The following is a 16,836-nucleotide window of genomic DNA, read 5'->3' on the forward strand; positions in this document are numbered from 1 at the left end:
GCTAATAGCTGATGACAAACACTGTGGTTGACTGCAGCATTAACAAGGTGCTTCAGGCTCAATTTGTTTTTGCTCGCATTTAGGTATGTAATAGCTATTTACCAAGCAGCCTCATAAAGACTGGATGTCTTCATAAAGAAACGGTAACACAACGGCACTACAAAGTCGTATTTGATCTTTATTTATGTATTTTTTAAAATGTAGTCATGGAATGTACTTTGCTTGAAACACTTCCTCTGAATTACATTACAAACACTCTTGCTTCCTTGCCTGAAAATAACACAAACATTAGTGAGACAATGTGTGATATATTGTCTCAGCAAGTGCAGTGACAGCGATAGAAAGTACCATTCCTGCTCTCGACTGAGTTTATGTAAGCAGTCTTGCTATCGGTGCAGATCAGTTGCGATGTCCCAGCGGTCGTACCACCATGTGAGATACCAGAGTCTTGTCTGACTGATGCTGAGGTCAGCAGATCTCAAACTGTGATTCCCCTCCAAAAACGCTGACGTCGATTTGGAATGCTGGCACCACTGTGAAGGTGATCCCAGGTCGTCAATGTCAAGTGCTGTCAATGTGGAAACTGTCGCACAAATCCACCGTGTATGAGATCGGGATTTCCTTTGGTTCACTTAAACCTGCTATCCATTTGCTTCTATCAGTGGTGGACGGAACGATCCAAATATCGATAATATCGATAGTAACGTTGATAGTGATACAAATCGATATCAGTGTCATGAGATCGATACTTGAGTTTCTGTTTCTCACTGCAAACTCATACCGTGATGTAATAATATATTTATCCCATAGAAATAAGGTATTGAAATTCATACATTTACTGGAATTTAAACGAATGTACAAAACAGCTCAGATTTGATTGAATATAAAAACACTTTTGTTTTGTTAATTTTGTTACAATTTTTATTTCAAATATAAGCCTTGCCCAAATCCAGTCCTGTTTTTTTTTTAAATGCATAATCCAAATTCAAAAAGGTGCAAAAAAGATTTAAAGGTCATGAAAATGTATTCAGTATTTACTTGGTATCAGATCAATACCAAATCTTGCAGCCCACTTGTGCCCATTATTCCTATAACTTTGGCAATTAAATATTTAAATTGATTTGATCTGATCAAAAAATTCAGGGGTCTTCAACTCATTTTTATCACGGGCCACATTGTAGTTATGATTTCCCTCTGATGGCTGTTATGAGAATCATATGCAGTGAAAGCGTCATCACCTTATGATGTCATTACGGTAGCATAATTGTCCCTACATATCATTGTTATTATGTATTTTTAACATTCAATTCAAAACCAATCATGGAAAATTATTGTATTGTCCAATTTATGTTGAAAAAGGGATTTGGTGGAATAAATGCTTGTAATATCTGTAAAAACGAAGAACATTTTCAATTTTGGTCTCGATTTTCTGCCGAAATAAAAATAACAAATTCATTAAGCAAGAAACATGAAGTAGACACACTTGATTTGCATTAGTCGGTCACAAAAAAGGATGTGGCGGACCAGAGTTTGACACATGCGGTCAAAATGTTTCTGTGCAACACGCAGAATAATAGATGTGTATTATGGGATTAAACATCAACTTTTAATTGATAAATTATGATTATTAAAGTCACTGACAGTGCAATAGTTCATTCACCTGACTTGTGTGGATTCACTTCTCCTCAGTGATGCTGTGAATGTATGTATAAATAGTTGTTTCTCCATGTGATTGGATGGCAACCAGTCCAGGGTGTAGTCTGCCTTTTGTCTCAAGTCAGCTGGGAACGGTTCCAGCTCCTCAGAACCCTGAGCAGGATAAGCACGATAGAACATATTCAATTTTCCATACCGTTTATCCAAACTAGAGTCGCGGGCGTGCTGGAGCCTATCCCAGTTATCTTCAGGCAATAGGCGGGGTACTCGCTAGCCAATTGCAGGGCACATATAAACCATTCCCACTCACATTAACACCTAAGGGCAATTTGGAGTCTTTAAACAACCTACCACGCATGTTTTGGGGATGTGGGAAACTTAAACTTTTGTTCCTTGGCACCATGATGGTGCCAAAGCACTATTTTTCTATTAAATAGGACTTTGGCAATCTTGCAACTCATTTCTTCTCAAGTTTTGCCTTGCTTGCATTTTTTGGTAAAAAACAACAGATTTGATGGTTTTCTGTAAAAGAAATGCCAGTAATATTTGTTAAATAAAGTCTTTTCATTTATTTTACAAATGTTTCACAATTACGGAATGGTGGTGAACACTCATACATGTAAACACAGCTATTTATGTGTGTAAGCTGACACGGAGTCATGTGCAGCATACACTTTTAGCATATACATTCACTCACTCACTCTCTCTCTCTCTCTCTCTCTCTCTTTCTCACACACACACACATGCACACGCACACACGCGCACACGCGCATCCACGTATGGACGCACATGTACACATTAGCTATTACCTTCAAGTGTTAGTTCGATCTGATTGTGTCACACATTCACAAAGCTCTCAGTGTTTTAATACTCGCAGTCAAAAACCAAAAAGTGTGTGACTTGTGTACAGTACGTAACCTTGTGGGGTGCTGCTCGTCTCGTGGCAAGTGGACGCTTGTTTGACACACAAAATCACAATGTCGCTGAAAATGCGAGTAAGTGTCACCAACGTGGCTGCGGTCTGGCCACGGGTACGCCTGGTGAAAAAAAAACATGGCTTTCGGGTAATTCAAATCATCTTTTTGATGACTTTTTTTCTCCAGTTTGAAGCACCTATCCGCAGGACCTTGAAAAGCAGCATACTTCAACACTTTCCAGTATTTGGCGACATAAATTGACAAATAAAATAAAACATTACTATTATCTCTACGCAAATATTTTTTTGGGAGTAACCTCCATTGGTAAATTCTCAAAATAAAGAATGTAAAATGACAGCGACAATGTTCTGGATGTGGACGGTGAGTGAAAATAAGATGCGGAAGAGAGGAAGGATAGGGATGGAAGACAACAATAACGTCGCATCGTGTGTGAAACAAGTTCCCATTCTCTTCCTCCTCCTCCTCGCCGCTTTGACTTGGACTACATTTCTCATAGTGCACCTCTCCTCTCATATTAGTCCTGGATATGTCTTGTGGTGTCAAAAGTCAGTGTAAATCCATGCCGGCTTCCTTTAGGTTTTTGGCCTTCGGCGCGATTGCAGTCACACCTCCACCTGGCCCTGAGTCAGATGGGCCTTGAGCTGCTGGGCAGCGTTGAAGATCTTTCTCTGGTGACCCAGCAGGTTCACTCCAAGGTTCTGGATGTCTCTGATGGAGAGAGCACAAGATCTAGTTAAGTGGGGTATGCACATACCGATAATCGGCCAAATTTGAGCATCCCTGGATTATTTCTTTCCACCTGGTGGATATGGTCTTCCGACAGCTACCAGGAACTCTTCGAGGGGGCCAGCTGTGCTGACGAACGTTATTGGTTGACAGATCTCTGTAGACGTTTACTTTTTATTCACAGAGCCGCCATAATGCAGGTTACGCAAGGCTCGAAATAAGAGAATTAAAAGACATTGAAAAACAAAACTTCGAATCCCTGATCGAGCATGGCGGTGGCAGACCGAGAGAAAGAGCGAGAGAAGAGAGAGAGAGAGAGAGAGAGAGAGAGACTGGCGAGCGCCCTGTGCAGTGTGTATGTAAATAACAGGCTCTTTTGTTTTTGGTACAAGAGATGGTTTTGTGAATAACTTGTTGACAGAAAACTAATATTAGCAAACATTTATTGATGCCGACTCTGAGCCTAGCCAGGCAGGAGAAATTCATTTAGACTCTGCCGGGGACATAAATGTGCTCCAAAACTGCCCGGCGGGCACGTTTGATCTGTATAAAGCCCTGATAGAACCCGGAAAACGTGACGGACCCCCATCAGAAGATGATGGGCCGAGAGGGAACATACTGGCATACCGAAACATACGGCACCTTTGAGCCGTCAGTAACCCCGCCCGGATACTGTGACAGGCTGTGAGAAAACTTAGATAGACTTGAAATACAGACCAAAAAAATTACCAAATCATTTGCCGCACTACATTTTGGGCACTGGGAACATAGTGTAAACGTGGCATGAAGATTACAGTGACTTTTCATCCTGAACTGTCATCGGGAAAGCCAAATATCAATATCAAGTTCATTGAAGACCTGTGAAATTGACTTTAGGTGTGAATTTAAGCACAAATAGTCGTTTGTCTATATGTGCCCTGCAATTGCCTGGTGACCAGGATTAATGCCACGTCTCAGCCCAAGTCAGCTGGGACAGGCTGCAGCACCCCTGCAACACGAATGAGGACAAGCGCCAGAGAAAATGGATCAGTGTCTTTCTGGCTAAACTGTACTCACTCCACGGTGAGTCGGCTGACTCTGTCCAATGTGTCCAAGTGTGCACGATCGAACTCATCTTGGTATCGCTCCATCCTCAGCGCCCTCAGCCAATCACTGACTGTTGCCACTGATGAAAAGTCTGTGGGAGTGGGGCTTAGCAGTGGCTGTGAGCAGCTTCTACAAACAAATAAAAGACAAGGAGATAAATCAAAGTCCCCACTGTGTGAATACTCGGTGCCTCTTGACAGTCTCACCGAGTCATCTCTGTCTTGAGTGATGCGGGATGCCTGATGAGGCGGTCCATGGAGGACAAGATGGACTCGAAGCCCGGCCGGTCCCCTCGGTCGGCCTGCCAGCACTGAAGCATCACCGAGTGGAGGGCTGAGGGGCAGCTCGTGGGGGCGGGGAGGCGATACTGGTCCGCTACAGCCTTCATCACCTGTGGATAGACATTGGAAAATTGACAGACAGACTCAGTAAAAAAAAATTATTATTACGGATTAATGGCATTTCAATTCAATTCGGTGGGGAAATTTGATTTGATATGCAGCATTGCCTTAAGATACGATACATTTCCGTGACTACACTCGTAACGCAAAACACTTGTTCCGCATGTCATATTTACTCATTGAACTGAATGGAAATGCCATTAATCTGTTCCAGTCTCCCCACCAAAAAAAATGTTGTAATGAAGGAAAATAGCACTCTATAATATTATACTTTATAAAATAATTAAAAATAATATAACGAATTAAACTGTGCGTCATGATTAATGCATTGTGGCTCCTTCTGGGGTGCACAACTTGTCCACAAGGCGGCAGTATAACAGTCACGCAGACAAACGGAGAAGAGTTCCACTCAACTACTGTAAGTGACTCAGTAAAATGTATCTTTTTTAGCCAAGTATAAATAATATATGCCTGTGAGTATTATTATATATTGCCTGTCTACATGTGTTGCTACATTGTCGGATGCACCTGGAATGACTTTTTCTCAGTATGAAATGACAAGAGTGAAATGTCTCCATCAACATTATACTCGATACTCACTTCCTGATTACTCATGTCCCAGTAGGGGCGTTCTCCATACGACATCACTTCCCACATCAGGATGCCGAAGCTCCAGATGTCGCTAGCCGAACTAAATTTGCGATGTTGAAAGGCTTCCGGTGCAGTCCACCTCACAGGAATCTTACTCCCCTGACGCAGGACAACAGAGCTGGTCAAATACTGAATATATAACGGGAGATGCATAACAGGGATTTTCTGATTTTCCAGTACGCACCAGTGAGGCTGTGTACGTCGGAATATTGTGGTCCAGGCCCCTCATGAGTCGGGACAGGCCGAAGTCAGACACCTTGCACACCAGGTTGGAGTTGACCAGCACGTTCCTGGCCGCCAGGTCCCTGTGGACGAAGTTCCTCTCGGACAGGTAACGCATCCCGGCGCCGACGCCGCGGAGCATCCCGACCAGCTGGAGGACACTGAACTGACCTTCGTTCTCCTACAGGGGGAGGCGAGAGAACGTAAAGTCAGTAAAAGGTGGCAAATACAGTGGTACCTTAATTCACAAGTTGAATTTGTTCCGTGACCAAGCTTATAACTCAAATTACTGGTATATCAACAATTTCCTCGATTAAGTGAAACCAACCCAGAAAACGTGTATTAGCGGTCTATCCCCGCTTATTAAAGACTTCTTAGGGTTTATAAAAACATGTAATGTGCTAACCAGTTGGTCACAGTGCTGCGGTAGTAAAACAAAATAAATCATAATAAAAAAGAATGTGATGCAACTGGTTTTATAAAGTGTATCTACTGAACGTTGGGACAAGCCGAGTCACAACTACTGTTGTGTGGAATGTACAGTATGCCTTGAAGGGGCGTGGCCTAGTGAGTGACGACAGAAGCTGGTGTTGTGCTGCCAGGTTAGTCTGCGTGTGAGCGTCTGGGCATGAGTTGTGGACTACAGCAGCTGCTTGCAAGTGTTCTAATTTTTGTATTTGCGTTTGACTGTTTAATTTAATAAACGGCTGAAAGTGCATTTTTCCGCTCCACTCGAGTGGCGGTGGATGTGAAGCTCGCCCGTAACTCGGCCTTGAACGACTTCAGATTTTTTGTAGTTGATATTTTTTTCAGTTGTCAACTCACTGTGCTGTGGGTGCTTTTTATGCCAAACACTCGCCCACTCACTTACAGTAGGGAGTTTGGTGAATTCCACAGGCTTGAGGTACTGCTGCAAGTTTACTGCGCTGACCGACCACCAGTTGATTTCAGCGAGGCGGCTGTGTTACTAATACCAAAACACGTGATTGCCGATTAATCGACTTCAAGCTGTGATGGTGATTGAGCGACTAGTCGACTAATTGACTAATTGACTAATCGACTAATGGGTTCAACCCCTACTTGCAACTTAAATTTCACTCATATGTCAAGGCAGCACTATATTTGTTGGTTGTGTTTGATTGGCTCACCCTGAGGAAAGAATCCAAGGGCCCGTTCTCCATGAACTCTGTGATGATTCTTGCCGGAGGGACACGGGTAATCACACCCTCTAACTTTAGCACATTGGGGTGGTCAAATTGACCTAAGACCCCCGCCTCACTGAGGAACATGCCTCTCTCTCTGTCGGACGCACCCCAGCGCAAAGTCTTGACGGCGACCAGCACCTCGCGGCGGCCTGGCGGACGGTAGCGGCCCCTGGACACCTCTCCAAACTGGGCTGCAGAGGACAGGAAATGATGCTTATCACCATATTAATCCAATTATCCAAGGAGAAAATGAGACTTACCAGCACCGATCACCTCCTCGATCTTCAGGTGAGTCGACTCAATCTCTCGAGCAAACTCTTTGACAGCCTCGCTGGGGTCCTCGTAAGTCGAGGGGTCCACGTAATATTTAATGCCACCTGGACAAACAGGTTGGAACATTATCAGCCATCAAAGTGAAATGCAATCAAATTTATCAGAATGAAATTTGTAATTATGCATAGAGCTTGTTTAAAGTTTCTTTTAATCAAGTACAGTAGGTTTTACTCCTTAAGTAAGAGACATTTTCATTTTCAAGAACAGCTTAGTTGTACTTTACTTTTCAGAACAATACTTTTGTATTTAGTCTTTAAGAAATGCTTGCTAATGTTCAAACAGTGGATTATTTTACTGTGGCTCACAATAATGTGAAATATACTTTTTAGGAATGAAACCTCTTCCTCGTTTTTCTTGATGAACCCTCATGCCTACTATGAAGGGTTGTTTTAAAATTTTGTAAAAAGTGTGTCCTCCCACCTCTGTTACTGATGTACCTCTGGAGTCTGTCGCTGTACGGACTCGCTCTTCTTTTACTGAAGCACAGAAGCAAACACAGTTAATTGCAAGATATTGCCCACCGTATAGGCTTGGTCTGGTTGCGTTGGTGGACTGTATCACCTGCGAAATACCACCACGACCACGATGGCCGCTACCACCAGTAGAAACGCCGCCCCTCCCATCACTGAGCCCACCAGCAGAGGAAGTTGATTTTGGACCTGCTGGGAATGTTCCTCTATGGAAGAGAAGATGGAAAATGAGACTTTGTAGGTACACCTGCAAAATCCAAGAGCTGTTTATCCAACAGGGTCCATCTCAGGCTTACCAAGTGGCAATGTGGTGAAGTAGATGGTGTTGCTGTAGGGGCCGAATCCTCGCTCGTTGCGAGCTCGGATCTGGAAGGCGTAGATGGACCCCGCGATGAGGGAGCTGACGGTCAGCGTGTTGGTCTCGCTGTACACGCTGACCGCACTGTCCACGTCTGAGCCCTGTCAGAACCGTAGACTCAACAGTGAGACATATATGATGGTAAACAGAGGTGCGAGGTAGTCACATCTCAAGTCTCAAGCCTTAACCGACAAGTTTTAAACAAGTCCCAGTGTACAGAAGGTACTGTTTCGTGACAATGTCAACAAAGCGTGCGTTTCCCCATCCTGATTATGGAGCACTTGAGGATCTGGCCCCAAACTTCTTCCCAATCCTTTGGTGACTCTTTATCTTAACCTTGATGTTAACTGCATTGCTACACACTCACTTGTTGCTGGACTTGTAGTAGCAGTCAATTCCAACCGTTCCTGTGAGCACTTGGGTTCTACACACCTGTGTCAGTCAAGCCTTGAGACTCGAGTCAAGCCTTGAGACTCGAGCCAAGCCTTGAGACTCGAGCCAAGCCTTGTGACTCGAGTCCCCCACCTCTACTAGTACGCAATCACGGAAGACTTTGTGAGGTTACCTTATCAAAGTATCTGAGCTGGTATTCCAGGATGTCCCCGTTGGGTCTGTCAGGTTGGGGCCATGATAGGGTGATGGAGTCCGGTGAACGGCTCAGCTGGTGCATCATGGGAACTGTACTGGGAACTGCAGGAGACAACACCATAGGTGACATTTGAGTGATTCAAGAGGCAGTGACCACAAGAGATCGGTGTTGTAGAATCCAAAAATGTCATTTCCCAGCACGTGAAGACAGCATGCAACATAATCTCCCTTCCTCATTCGTCTCTTGTCTTTTTTGTCATCCCACAGAGACTAAAATGGGATCTGACGGGATATTGTTACCTCGAGCAACCTTCCTGCCTGGACAGTGGGAGCGGAAAGAGAGGGAGGAGGAGAGCGTGGGGGCGGGGGGTGCTATTCATGCCAGAGCTCAACACAAATACATTAGCATCAAAACCAGGCTTCACTTTCATGTCCTCTTTTTCCATCCTTTTTGTGCGTGCTCACCTGACTGGCTCGTGGTAAAATTGATGCTTGTGTAACGAGCTGGGAAAGGGCTCAGAGCGGACACCTCATTCATTGCTTGCACCTGTCAAGACAAGAACAAGACGTGCGTCATGAACTATTATTTTATACACCATTCATGCACTGTGGAAGATTTTACCAAAATCTTAACAATTGTGATAACGTACATAGTACACAAAAACATAAACCCTAACCCTGAAAATAATCCTAATCGCAATTTGAACCCTATTTTGACATCGTAATTTGATTTTCGGACCTATATTTAAAGCACTAATGTAAAACCATGACACTGGCTCCTAACTAATTTGAATCTGAAACCTAAACCTGAAAGTCAAACTTTAGCTTCACAATCTAATTTGAAACCCTTTCCCTGGTTCCAATCCCTAACCCAGGCTTTAAATCCAAATTTGAAACATTATACCTTTGAAACAAATCTTCACTCTGCCTCGAAACCATAACTTGAATCCCTAACCTTCACTTGAAACCCAACCTTGAAATGCTAACCCTGGCTGTAAATCCCAATTTGAAACCCTAACCCTGTCTTGAAAACCTAATTTGAAACCCTAAACCAGGATTTAATCCCAAATTTAAAACTGTAACCTTGTAAACCCTAATTACAGACCATATCCTTAATTTGAAACCATAATTACCCCTTACCCCTAAACTCAAAATGTACCATCACTTTTGGGCACTGAGGGTTATAGCAGCCTGTTGCGGAAGATCCGACTCACTTTCTCTTGTATTTTTGGTTTATTTCACCTTCATTCTATTTTTTCATTCTATTTTTTTTTTTGGTCCGAGGAGTGTCTACGCTATCTGACTTGTTCCAGTCTTGTTTGCGAAGCTTCACTTTCAAGGAACTACTGCCTTGCCTCTAACGTGGAGCTGGCCTGCGTCCCCTCGGCTGAGAAATAAAACCCGGAGGAGTTATGGACAGGGATGAGAATCGGCGCTAAATGTAAGTAACACAAGAGAGAAGAGTGAATAGGACAGGTCATTTGAACCGTTCTTTCCATTGATCATTATGGAGAATCTATTGTAAGGTTACTCGCCAACGGACAAACCACTGTCTATTAGAAAACTGCAGTCGTTTGTTTACATTGGACCTGCAGTTGCTGCAGCCAACTCGAGTGATGTCATGGATGTTGTGATTGCGACGTTTACATTTCAGCATCCCGGCACCCTTGTACTGGTCAGCGGAGAAGTCAATCATGTTCCTCTCCCTCATCTACTGAATACTTCACACAACATGTTAGACTGTGGGAATTACAACTCTGGATCTCCTGTGAATGCGAAGGGAGCGTACGGCTCCTATTCTCTCCCTTCTCTGTGGAATCCGACCACCACTTCATACATTTTGAGACGAGCAACAGGCCACAGTGTGCAGCCAACATAGGGAATGTGACAGGTTGTTCTCAAGACACAGTAGAGGCGCTGCAGTGCAGTGTTTCAATGTCACCGACTAGTTTGATGTTTTCAAGGAATTTGTTTTATATATATTATTATTATTACTATCAAAGTTTTTTTCTTGTCGTTTCAGCTGAGGTTGTTTTTCAAAGTTTAAAAGTATAAACAAAGTTGAGTTGAACCAAGTTATCCTCTGCAACCCAAGTTTGACTCCTAACCTCTTACCCCCTTAATACCTTCCTCTCTAACGCAGATAATCCAGCACACCTGTATGAGATAAGTGACTCTGGTGAGCAGGTTGTTGAGGGTCACACTGGTTTGTTTGAGGTTGGTCTGGACGGGGCTGAAGGTGACGCCCTCTCCGCACCAGGAGCACAAGGCCGGGTTGGTGACGGTGGCCGAGGGGCAGATGCGACACACCACTCCGTACCACACTTCGCTGCGACCTCCCATATCGGTCGGAGGGCGCCACCTTAGAGACACCCCGCCGTCGCCGCTCTCGTACTCCCAGGACAACGACTGTGGAGCGGAGGGAGGAGCTGTGAAAAGATTTTTTTTTTAAAATGTTATGCTCTGAGTCCAAATGCCACAATTAAATCTCTATGAGGGAGAACAGAGGATGGTTGTTGCGTCTAGCAGCGCTTGATCAAGATGAACGACTCACGGCCTCCCGTAGTGTAACCAACAAAAGCACACAAAAAGCTTACTTGTGCAGGCGGACGAGTTGGCATCGCCGGCTGCCCGGTAAAAGCTGCTGCGACATTCGCACACGCTGGACCCCTCGCGGCTGGTTCGGCTGTTGGGGGGACACACCGAGCAGGGGACAGAACCCGAAGCTGGCTTGAAGTAGCCCACTGGACAGGCTGCAGGACAAAAAACAAGGAGGGTTTTTTTTTGTTTCGAACCATTTAAACGAGAACTGAATCATTCAATCTTCATTAGCATTGCTTTCCTTTACAAAGATGATTATGGTCAGTTTTGATTGACACTGTCAGAGAGCTAATTCATGATTGGGGTTGTAGTTTGCATACCACAACCAGATATTTAATGTTCAGTGAAGTTATAATTCAAGAACTGAACCAAGCAGTGCAGCAACAGTATCTTGGATTGTTCTCAAATCCATTCATCAATGTGCATACTGTATAAAAGTCTTATATAACATGTGATTTTACATATTTATACTTGTAATATTCAGCTTTAAAAAAAAAAAAACTTTATTTGTGTTATTTCTAGTTACCTCCCACCCTCAAAAAACAAAAACAAATTAACTGTTGCAACTTTGACAAATTTTCTCCAAAAAAAAAAAAAATCTTATTTTACTCTCGTAACATAAAATCTTTTCCCCTAAAAATTGATTGTATTCTTGGAAAATTAAGACTTGTTTCAAATAGAAACACAACTTGAATTGCGTAAAATTATGACTTTTTGTTCCTGAAAAAACAACTTTCTTTTGTAACGTTACAATTTATTTCATGTAAAAATCCATCCATCCATTCATCCATTTTCAACACCGCTTATCCTGGTCAGGGTCACGGGGCGCTGGAGCCTATCCCAGCTGACTTCGGGCGAAAGGCGGACTACACCCTGAACTGGTCGCCAGTCAGTCGCATTCACACCATCAGTGGTGCCCACCCCAAAGTCAGGAGAGTGGACCACTACACCATCAGTGACTTCATGTAAAAATCATAAATCGTAATTCTTAAACATTATTATTAGTAGTAGTAGAATTCGTATTAATAATCATAATCATTTTATTCTTGTAAAATTCTCAGACAAAAAGGAGTCACCTAAGACTCGATTTTAGGAAACACGTGTTGTTTGGTATTTTACACCATGGACAAATTCAACCACAGCAATAATTATTTAGGGCTGAGCATCAAGTTTTTGAGAATTAGTGGTCAAATGCGAGGCCTGTTATTAGTAGTTGGCTCTGAGCAGCAAAGTGGTGTTCTGGTGTTGACATGCTAAAATGGTCCACAGTGTGCTGCCAAGCCACTGGCCACCATAGACGGTGTACACAAGAGGTCCACATGGTGTTTTGGTTGTCGCCATGTTGTTTTTCTGAGGGCAGAGGTGACCTATTTGAATGAGAGCGGGACATTTGGAGCAACATCCATAATCCGTCTTTGCTGTGGTTCTAATTTGGATGCAGTTTATGCTTGGAAAGGGAAATCAACATTATTAGCCGCCATAATTGGAACCACACAAAAAGTAATTTAATTAAAAAAGATGATAAAACCTATGGAATCTCTGTGACACACTAAAACTGCAGACTTTAATGCGGTACTATTATCTTTAACTGCTTAAAATGTGGACCATGTGTCGAGTGTTGATCTCAAACGTGTGCCGAGGTCGACGCTAAACATGCTCGCTGCTCGCCCGCAACTCCGTTTGTCCTGAGTGACGAAAATTCACATTGAGACATGTTTCTAATATTTGGGATTACCTCATTTGGCTGCTAAAAAAGGCAAAATATTAGAAATACCTCTCAGTATTATGACCACAAGATATCCTACAGGACATCCTCCAATTATTAGTATTTAAATATTTCCGACATTCACTAAACATCACAACTTCAAGTTAGCTTTCAATAATAAACAGATTTGTTTAGTTAAATCAGTTATTAACAACATATGGTAAAGAATTAGATCAGGGCTGAGCAAAGTTTTGTGCTCAAGGGCCTTTTGCAATGAACAGATGAGCCAGGTCATTTGTAAATGATTTTTAAAAAAAAGTGCTTATGTAAAATGTGTAGGATATTATAGTTTCTAAGGGTCTGTGAAAGAATCGCTGCGCTGTTATTGTTCAGTTGTATTTAACGTTTTAGTGCAATACATTTGCAATCTTTAAGAACAGTTTGTTTTGGAACATTTATCTATGTAAAGTTTCTATTTAGCTTTTATAAGCAGTACATTTGAATTAAATCATAATGTATGCATTATGATCCGTGAGCGCATATTTTTATTATCCTATAATTAGGTGTAATGCCAATGTTCAAAATGTGCATAATGTTACTGTGGCTTACAATTGTATTAATCACAAAACAACGCTGCTGTATTTTAATGTTGGTCGTGATGCTGGTACTTGGTGAGCATTTTTTAAGTATTTTTTTTTGGGTTGAACTTGGTGTTTGAGAAGTTTGAGAAGCACCGAGTTAACCAATTAATGAGGTAAAAACAACGAATAACTACATTTTAATTAACCAATTTTCAGGAAAAAGATGGCAGAATTAATGCAACAAATATTACAGGACCCTTGGTAATGTAAATACTCGCCGGGCCATACTTTTGACTATGACGCTGATGAAAGCATCACAACAATATCGGAACAATTTCCGGACACCATGCAAATATGCTCGTTCGCGGCTTAAACTTGCTTGTTCTTTCAAGCGATGCCACGACAACATTGCTTGTCTCATCTCTGATCTGTTTGACTGGATTTTACACTACTACAAATGACCCAGTTCCAATGTTTTCCTACCAAATGGCCAAGTTCAGATACTGAATGTGTTGTTATTAACATTGGGTATTTCTGATTGAAAAAGGTTAAAGTGATTGGCTGGGGACCAGTATGTAGTGTACCTCCCCCCCTGCCCAAAGTCACCTGGGATAGATTTCACCCTTGACAGACAGAAGGGAATGGTTAAAAATGAAGCATGAAAATGTTTGAAATGACATTTGAAGCTACTGTAAAGTAGTCTCATACTTGTTATTGCGTTGTATGTAAATGAGTCTGCGATTGGCTGGCGACCAGTTCGAGGTGTACCCCGCCTGTCGCCTGAAGATAGCTGGGATGGCCTCCAGCACGCCCGCGACCCTTGTGAAGATAAAGCGGTACAGACAATGGATGGATGGATGGATGTAAATGAGTTCCATGGAACTCTTGATTGCCTCTTAAACAGTCATCGTGGTATTCTTTTATCACTAAAGTTCTTTGTGCTGTGTCTTGAATTGAATCAGATCAATGAAGTTAAGTGCTGTTAGAGGGATTGGAAATTACAATAAGCAATACGCTTTAGCCGCCAAAGGTTGTCATTATTATTTCAGGGGTTACATGCAGCCGTGCATTTTCCATAGCGATTGTCCTCATTAGACTCACTCGAGCGAGCTGGAGCTTAACCCATCTGAATTTGGATGAGACTAGAGATGGCGTACACCCTGGACTGGTCGCCAGTCCAGCACAGGGTAGGTACATATAGACAAACAACTATTCACACTCACATTTACACCTATGGAGAATTGCAGGAGTGTCAAACTCATTTTAGTTCAGCGGCCCCATTCACCTTAATATGGTCTCACATGGGCCAAACCACTATATAATAACCGAAAATAAAGACAATTCGACATTGTTTTGGTGCAACATATTATATAAAGTAGGTTTACTTTGCTCCTGAAAGTTAATCAATATCAGGCGTCAAAATTCAGACTAATAGACAATTTCAGAACGTCATTAAAGTGGTAAGTGTTCATTTAAATGGTCGTCAGTGTGACCTCCAGGGGACAAAATTAGCAACAATAGTTACTTTTATTGAAAAATTGCACTTTATATGTTCTCTATTCCCACAGGTTGCATTGGACCCCCTGATGGGCCGGCTCTGGCCCGCTGGGCATATGTTTGACACTCCAGATTTCGAGCCTTCAGTAAGGTTTTTGGAATGTTGGAGGAAGCCTTTGTATTTGGGGAAAAAAAAAAAAAAAAAACCACACACACACACACAAACATGAGGACAACATGCAAACCCCACACAGGAAGAGATTCGAACCCTGAACTTCAGAGCTGCATGGCAGACGTGTGAGCCACCAGCACAAAACAGCTGCTTGTTGTGAAGTTTGCTGGTACCCTCTAGCGCTTGTAACGTGCAAAATGTTTTGAAAAAACAAATTCGCAATGCAAACTAGAACTAGTAGACATTCCAACAGCTTCTTCCCTCTTGCAATCAACTTCTTAAACAGCTAACCTATAATTCCATTACAACAAGCTGGCAATTTTTTGACTTGAGTTCGTTGTCACATTTCTTTGGGGCCAATTATGTATTACTCGTGCACTCACTGTAGTTGTCTCGCCATGCTGCACTATTTGCATATAGTGGCCACTCATGCCAGAGTAGCATCTGCTCCATTTGCACACTGATTGAGGAGTATCTGTAACATTTGCACAACCAACATTGTCCCAGATTATCACACTACTCGTCACTTTAAACCGCATTCACTCCTTGAAGTCTCAGCGCCCCTTGCACAATGGTCATTGCACCGGTCTATTGCAATATTAGTCATTCGAACTGCTCTAAGTGCTAGAGGACTCTGCATCTTTTTGCACAATTGTTTTTTGTCAATGTCTTTATGTCTCCAAAGTGTTCTGTAAATAGACTGTCTGTTGTACTAGAGCGGCTCCAACTACCGGAGACAAATTCCTTGTGTGTTTTGGACATACTTGGCAAATAAAGATGATTCTGATTCTGATTCTGATTCTGATCTGCTGAGCGAAGGCTTGTATCTCAAAAAACTAATAAGTCGGTGCATTTGTAAGTTGAGGTACCACTGTACTACACTATGTTTTGCAGTTTTAAGGTCCTCAATTGAGCTCTGGTAATCGCTGTTGTTCCAAGAGAGCAGAGAGAATATATACCTGTGAGTATCGTTGTGTGTTCTATTTGTATCTACTCCTTAATGTTAAAGTAGCAGTTGTTTGAAAGTTTATATTACTGTAACATATATGCTAATTTTCGTGAGCCTGTCTATGGTGTCTATGGTATGATATGTTAGCATTAAGCTAGTAGACTTTCGCTGTTGCTGTTTAGAGAATGTTGAATGTTATGTTTTATGTGTCAGTTTTACAGTAAAGTTCAACTGGGAGTGACAAATATACAGCTTGAGGCAAGCACGCTTTGCCATTTATTTGGAGAACAGTGCAAGCGAAGAAGGAGAACAGGTGCTCAGGAATACTTTAAAAAGTGTATTTCAATATGATGTAATGTGTTTACAGCGTGTGGAAGGGGTAAAATTATAATTATGGTCGTGCTGGCTCAGAGATTTTCCCTTTTTGAATGCATCCCCTGTGATAAATTGGAGTTCACTGCTAAAATGTAAATTAATGGGGTACTTCCATTTCCTCATGGACATCTAGTCAACAAGTGGATGAAAATATGATAACAGCGTACTTGTTCAAACTGGCAAGAAAGTTGGTGGGGATAATTCACCAAACTGTATGAAAAAAAAAATGTACTCATGATCCGAGACCTATTCTTAAAACCATATAAAAAAAAGTGTGACCTGTGTTCTACACACACAAAACCAATATACAATGCACAAATCA

At 42.3% G+C, this 16,836-nt stretch overlaps 1 protein-coding gene across 4 annotated transcripts in view; it reads right to left on the bottom strand.

Annotated features, from left to right (window-relative positions):
• Positions 1–209: 209 nt before the first annotated feature.
• ephb6 (eph receptor B6) overlaps positions 210–16,836 on the bottom strand; it is a 54,246-nt gene continuing 37,619 nt past the window's right edge. For 2 of the 4 annotated variants that reach the window (XM_061775741.1, XM_061775739.1), the window contains 14 exons: positions 11,232–11,387; positions 10,792–11,063; positions 9,100–9,181; positions 8,612–8,736; positions 7,985–8,147; positions 7,780–7,894; positions 7,639–7,694; positions 7,146–7,262; positions 6,829–7,076; positions 5,643–5,861; positions 5,408–5,557; positions 4,613–4,797; positions 4,377–4,535; positions 1,853–3,302 (listed from right to left, as the gene is read on the bottom strand). In XM_061775741.1, coding sequence (XP_061631725.1) covers positions 3,197–3,302; positions 4,377–4,535; positions 4,613–4,797; positions 5,408–5,557; positions 5,643–5,861; positions 6,829–7,076; positions 7,146–7,262; positions 7,639–7,694; positions 7,780–7,894; positions 7,985–8,147; positions 8,612–8,736; positions 9,100–9,181; positions 10,792–11,063; positions 11,232–11,387 — 2,153 coding nt within the window. In that variant the 3' untranslated portion in view covers positions 1,853–3,196. Of the gene's footprint in view, positions 1,810–1,852; positions 3,303–4,376; positions 4,536–4,612; positions 4,798–5,407; positions 5,558–5,642; positions 5,862–6,828; positions 7,077–7,145; positions 7,263–7,638; positions 7,695–7,779; positions 7,895–7,984; positions 8,148–8,611; positions 8,737–9,099; positions 9,182–10,791; positions 11,064–11,231; positions 11,388–16,836 lie in introns of those variants that run through there. The other 2 variants (XR_009788854.1, XM_061775740.1) reach the window with 2 other exon arrangements.

Source organism: Phyllopteryx taeniolatus, chromosome 6 (assembly GCF_024500385.1).
Source record: "Phyllopteryx taeniolatus isolate TA_2022b chromosome 6, UOR_Ptae_1.2, whole genome shotgun sequence".
In the NCBI taxonomy this organism is placed as follows: domain Eukaryota; kingdom Metazoa; phylum Chordata; class Actinopteri; order Syngnathiformes; family Syngnathidae; genus Phyllopteryx; species Phyllopteryx taeniolatus.